The 6510-nt window shown below is 42.4% G+C and overlaps 1 protein-coding gene across 1 annotated transcript in view; it reads left to right on the top strand. All coding sequences in view use genetic code 11, as the record gives it.

Moving 5' to 3' along the window:
• The window catches only part of EGR_06155 (hypothetical protein), a gene marked incomplete at both ends in the record, with an annotated part of 7337 nt that extends 3051 nt beyond the window's left edge, over window positions 1-4286 (top strand). Inside the window, 3 exons of the mRNA XM_024495404.1 lie at window positions 125-266; window positions 2361-2396; window positions 4203-4286. Coding sequence (XP_024350132.1) covers window positions 125-266; window positions 2361-2396; window positions 4203-4286 — 262 coding nt within the window. The remainder of the gene's footprint in view (window positions 1-124; window positions 267-2360; window positions 2397-4202) is intronic.
• Window positions 4287-6510: the final 2224 nt, after the last annotated feature.

Below are 6510 nucleotides of genomic sequence, written 5' to 3'. Positions count from 1 at the left end.
CCTTTATGGCAATCGAAGTTCCGATACCAGAATGATAAGGAGGTGCTCAAATCAAACCGGGACATCTGAATATCCTGCTCTGAGGGAAAATGACACTACGACAGTGTCTCACCGCCAACATTAGATGTACATTTCAGGAGCCACTTACTTTAATTCTTCATTCAAATCGACCATTTTCAGACAGGGAAATAATTAAGGTGTTTGTCAAAGCTGTTCATCTATTGTTGAATGCATTTTATTCAACCCTAAAAGCACTTGGATTTTATGTGTTACCAGTGCCACGCATCTAGCATTGATTACCTCATCTCCTTCTACCGTCACAAATATGTGACACACGTATCGACCGCATAGTAAATTGCTACACTGAGGAAGGCGTTTAGAGCTCTTAGAATGTGCTGAATTGGATTGTTAGCAAGACACCTACACGTTTGTGGACTTAAGTGTCCCGCCCCGACTTCATCTACTCCCGTGCAAACACATAGGGACGAATAAGTCCATATATTTCCAAGTCAATGTCACTTCCTTCAGTATATTCCCACCGCGTCCGGTAAATTATCCAGTAGTGTCATCTTGATGACGTTGCCTTCCATTAAACTGGTCAGTTTGTGCGATATTTGTTAACCCCAACTTTGATCACCCACCAACCAATCAAGTAGTCTCACAATCAGTCAATCCCTGTTTCGACAATATAACGTCTCTACATGAATTTACGACCACACAATGCATGACTTCCACCAAAGTGGCGTATAAGCTAACTCATCTCTTCACTCAACCTCCTCGCCTCCCCATCAATACTTTCAACACCTCCGTGCACTCCACTCCCTTCACACCAATTTACTACTACCAGCAAGGCGTGCCATAGCTAACTACTTGTCGCCCCTGTACCTGCAGTTGGTCTGAAGACCACGTGCCGTCCATTCACCCACTCGCAGAGGCGACGATCACCGCGTGCGCAGTAAGTAATGCCAGTGGTCAAATCCTCCCTTGAAGAATGTGGGGCGATGACGGACGGAGGGAATTAAGACTCATTCAGTCCGATGTTCTGCAGGAAGTACCGCATGCACTCAATCACTTTCTTCGACTAAAAGGCTGATGACAATGGTGCTGTGAGCAGGGGGACGCAAAAAGTAAGGGAAAGGGGTTGAGATAGCCAAATTTGGCACGGGACTCACCCTCTCTACCATCACGCTGGCCACATTCTCAACGACAATCAGTTCTTATGATGCACCCTCACCAGTGCCTCGTGGAGATATTCGCATCCCTTGTGTAAGGTATCAGGATCCTAGCGAAAAGGAGAACAGGGCATCTGTTAGATGATCAAACTGCAGTATTAGCCATGCCTATTTCGAGTGCTGTCTTTTCTCTTAGTGCGACTCGGTTAGTGCATTGCCGACAGTCATTGCATTCATGTCGGCAGCCTACCTGCCCTTCCACCTAACGAAGACCTTCGCCATCACCAAATTGGAAAAATAACTATACTAAGAAAGAGCATTCGTCGATAGCCTATTTTGTTACCAAAAATTAGAGCCAAACACCGTTTAAACGATCGTGCACTCAGCGCCAAATTAAACACTGAAGCTTTGAATGTAGTAGCTATTCACTCGGGCATTTTGAAGTAAAAAGATGAGGTAAAGCCTTCCCTTCTCATTGTGGAGTATTACTAATAGACAGGTCAACTCATCTTCTACAGGGTTATCGTACTGCATGCAGGCAGTGATGTAACGATTGAGGTTAAGCGGATTGATGGAACGCTGTAAGTTCTTTCTTGAATGTTCAATAGCTTGCTTCAGCTCCAGCTCTGTACCAGTGTCTTTCAGTCGAAAGGCGTATGGTCAAGTCATTCAAAGGTAAGAGACCTTACAAAGAGAGGTTCTGTTCAAGTGGAGTCACCTTCATACTCGTACTCCATCCATCCCAATGGGCAAAATGGATGCTTTAAATATGATCACCACACCACTGCTACTTGCAGGTGCTCTCGACTGTCTATAAAGTCTGCACACCATAGGCTAGCTAAACGGGTGCTCGGTCACCGCACCCTCGAACATGGCGATGGTTTGAGGTGATGGTTGGTTCCTCTCCTTACGCTTTTGCTGGCTTGCATTTATTGCCTCCCTTGCGTGTCACATTTTACTTAGTGTGTACTGTGGACGGTGGCAGTGACACGGTGACGCCCCCTTCTGCAGCCATGAGTGCAAATAAGGTAGTTGGGGATCGGCTTAAAACCTTCTACTTGCAAGGCTCACTGAGCCGCCTGGTAGAAACGATGGTGAATGATACCTTGCTACTAGTAAATTGGACACAGCCTTGTTTTTTTCATCCTCTCCCATTAGGACAAACTCATAATAAACTTTTTGCCTTAGTATATGCACCAATTGAATCCATTAATTTTAGTTAAAGTGAGGCTTATCTGCTCTCATCAGACTTCAATTGTTACGGTTGGATGTAAGTGATTAGTAATGACCGATGTAAAATCTTCAGACATCTAGCTGTCCTACTTTTCCTTCTTTACAGATTTTTTGGTGTAGAAAGGCACAGACACTTCAATTTCTTTTATTTTAAGAACAGAAAATGCCCTTTTGGTGTTTTAAGAATGGTTCGGTATCTTAACAACACGATTTGCTGTGCGACGGTAGCACGCGTCACATATTTGTGTAACTAGACTGAGATGGGATGATCAGAGCCATAGATGCATGACAATGGTGGCATACAACTTTATTCTTAGCAGAAATAAGATTTACTAATTACCATCTAGACGTAGGAGTAAGGCTAACAAACAGCTCAATTCCCTCCTGTCGGGGGAAAAATAAAGTAAATTAAAAATTTTTGAAGAAAAATTTGATAAGACTTACTCCCCGAAAATTGCATTTTATTCATAACCTATGGATCCCATTTCCTTATAACATCATTTTCGGCAATTATTTTAGTCCAAAACAGTTCTACCCCAATGAGCGAGGAAAACTATAATCGCTCTCTATCTTGCCTTCGAAGTAACCGAAAGTTACTCCCGGCGGAATTGTATTTTTGGAGGAGCTGAAGGGAAATAAAATTCGTCTTTACCCCTTAGATTTACAAATTAGAAATGACAGAAGGTACAGAAAACACCTCCTTTCACACACAGTTGAACATACGGTATGAGTCTGACCAAAATCCACTCCTGATAAATTTTACACAACGCAGATGATGATGGTCACGGTAGCGATGATAATAATGGGGGAAGAGAATATTTCTTCTCATTGGAGTAGCGGTCTGATGAAGATTATGACAACGTTAATTGGTTATCTGTTTGGCAATATTGCTACATGGGTCGAATGCATCTGAGCAGGACCCATTTACTTACGAGGGATAGGTGAAGGCACTGGACGAAACGAGCTTGCAATAATAAATTTGGCTTGGTGCACTCCACTTTTTTGTGGTTTCCGTTTCCATTTTGGTGACATGACGTTTCGATCTAATCATATCTTTCCTGCTGACAGTTCACCGGCCTCTCCTTCTTCCTTTTTTCTTCTGTGCACTCTTAGTATGGTAGGGATCAATCCAGAAAGGCGTACACGTCACGCCCGTCCATGCGAGACGGAAGGTAAGTAAGCAATACCTCCACTACAGGGACTGGCACCTTACTCGAGAAGAACCGAACAACCCCTCCTCGGCTACGTTACACTTGACTCTCAGAAGGAACAGTCATCAGAACTGAGGATCCCCAGATAGCATAAGCTGCCAAAGAGAAATGCAGCACGCGAATCTACCATGCCAACAGTTAGATATGAAGAGTTTGTGGTAGGACTTGGCATGACTTCCCACAAAAAATCGCTAGAAACGATAAATAGCAGAAGAATCTACAAATTAAAACGATGTTAAGTGCATTTAACTGCATGCCCTTTCAAGTTTATCAAATATGGTCGTTACAAGTAATGAATTACTAATTTTGGAGGTCAGCATGAATAGGTAAGGAAGAGTCAATACCTGCTCAACTAACTTCTGATGACAGAAGACAAAGGGCTGGCTCACAAATCCAAATCGGTGCAAGATAAGAAAACTTTCTGGGACAAGGTACATTCCAGTGGTTTTATTTTCTACTTAACAAGCTGGAATAGCATACAAGTGGTAAAATAAGTATTTTGAAAACTTTTTACCCATTTGCTTATTTATTGGCTAAGTTGTTAATTCACACATTCCAAGGTCACTGTGAGTTTGTTAATATTTAGGCAAAAATTGTCAATTCAAAGACTTTTGAAGATCAAATAATAATGCGTCAGATTAAAGAGGCTTTCATTTCTCCACATAATTAGAAATAAGATCTTAAATACCATAAAGAACTTTTGCAGGCGTTGCCAAATTAGAGGCAAACCATTTTCTTGGGAAATCCTATTAAGCCAACTTCATATCTATAAAAGCCTTAATTAAAATTAGTAAGAATTTGCCTGGCATCTGATTAGTGACCACGAGGATTTCTGTTGCAATATAATCCTTTCTGTAGTTCCTTTACATTTTACGATTTCACCAATCCAAACATTCAGCTCGAATGAAATGCACTTCGATCGACTTTACATACAGCGCCGGTGAGGCTATCTGCGATTTAGATCACCTTGCGAGGAGGGTGAGAGTGACCGACGATATCATGGGGATAAAAATAACCGGAAGTCGATGGCTGCACAAAACGACCAAAAAATTCCACTTTTTTCTTATTTGAATGATGTAGTTTTATTTGATGAGTGGGGAAAAGTCACGCAACAAGTCATGCCTTTAAAATCCTCTCCTCCACTCGGGAACGGTCGACCAAACAGCTGAAGTAGCCTTTGCATGGAGGTCACACACCAAGGCAGACAGCCCATTCACACCTTTCTGCAGACCTGTTTTCTTCAGAGGACTAAGTAAAGAGGGAGAGTGTGCATCGTGGTGTGATTCAGACTCCACTTGGTAGCAGAAGTAATACTCGGTGAGAAAAACGTCTACTTGGGTTGGATTCCCGACAGAAGTCCAAAACTCACACCTTCCTTTCCCATCAACGACACTACCTAGCTTGACTTTTTTGGCTCAAAAAGGCAGAGGCCTAGAATTGATGTTTTACTGATTTACTGGGCAGAACACAGGCTACAGAGCATGACTACTTTCCCTTTTTTTTACCTCTACGTAAAGGTAATATCAGACAGATAATTAAGACGCAGAAAAGTCAGCTTATTTGCAATTTTGAAGTCGTGGTTGTTTCCTCATGCAAACACCTTAGAAAAAGCAATTTCGCATTAGCATTAACCAAGAGGTTGAGATGTAGCAATGGCTTTCGGCGGCCCTACATTTACGTCAATAAGCAAAAGTCCCTTTCACATAAAATAAATTGTGCACATGATTCGGCTTCTCTGGAGGCTGTTTCGTCCTACCTTGTAGAGTGTCTAACTTTTGCTGGTGCAGAAAATAGGGAGAGGATTGAAAACTGAAGGCAAAAGAACCAAAATGCTTGCTCTTGCCCCCTTCCCAAACAGCGCGAAGTGGTCAATGTTGAAAACGAAGTAGAGAGGTAGCAGAAAGCTACAGAGAAGTCAATTTAACTCCAGCTTTGGTTTCATGAATGTCGACTTATGTAGACATATTTAAAGTGGCGATTCTGCTATCGCATCAACAGCGAGGCTAGGATGCAGCGATGGCTTTCGACTGCTCTACATTTACATCATCGGGCAAAAGTGCCCTCTCCTTTAAACAACTTGTTCACGTGAATGGACTTCTTCGGGACCTGATTCATCCCACTTCGCCCCATCGTCGGTAAAGGAGTCCACTGCGAATCGGTCCAAAATGGATGTTCTCGCACCCTCGCCACAGCATCATGTAGCCAATGCTAAAAACGAGTGAAGAAAAAGGAGGCAGTTATAAAACAGCTTCCTTAAACTTAGACCCATTTGCTTCCAAACCGCACAATATGCCACGAAAAATCGCTAAAATGTGTCCAAAAGGAAGTCATTTATTTGTTACCTTGTGCTTCTCCTAAGTGCACACGCATTGCTGTTGCATGTCACAAAGAATACAATCATCCATTGTCTCAGCTGCATTGCTCTCATTTTTTGCTCTTTTTAGATGAAACAAGTAGCCTTTGCAAAGAAGATAGATTGCAGCCAGAAGGACTGGAGAGAAATAAAATCAGAACAAAGTGCGTGTCTCTACTTGGATATGATTGCGAACGCCCCTCACTCGAAGCAAACAGAGAGCAAATGTGAGAGTAAACAGACTTTAAGTGGTTGAAAACAATTTTCAAGCTTTCAGAGATGTTTCACAGTGTCCGGAATGTGTATCTACTATTCAGAAGACAAAAAATAATAGAAGCTCTCTCATCACTTTGGCTATTCGTGGCATGTATTCCTCAACTTTGATCTGCAGTGAGGAAGCAGCTGTTGAAGATGCAGACAGCCATGGTTAGCAGAAGACTCGCATCTTTCGAAATTCGCAGATCATTGAACATTAGGTAAGGGCTGTAGACAAATGTGGATAGTCGTAACTTGCCCTCATCTGGTGCACCTTCATATGTCC

Source organism: Echinococcus granulosus (genome assembly GCF_000524195.1).
Source record: "Echinococcus granulosus chromosome Unknown EG_S00052, whole genome shotgun sequence".
In the NCBI taxonomy this organism is placed as follows: domain Eukaryota; kingdom Metazoa; phylum Platyhelminthes; class Cestoda; order Cyclophyllidea; family Taeniidae; genus Echinococcus; species Echinococcus granulosus.
This window is presented reverse-complemented; position numbering and strand designations above follow the sequence as displayed.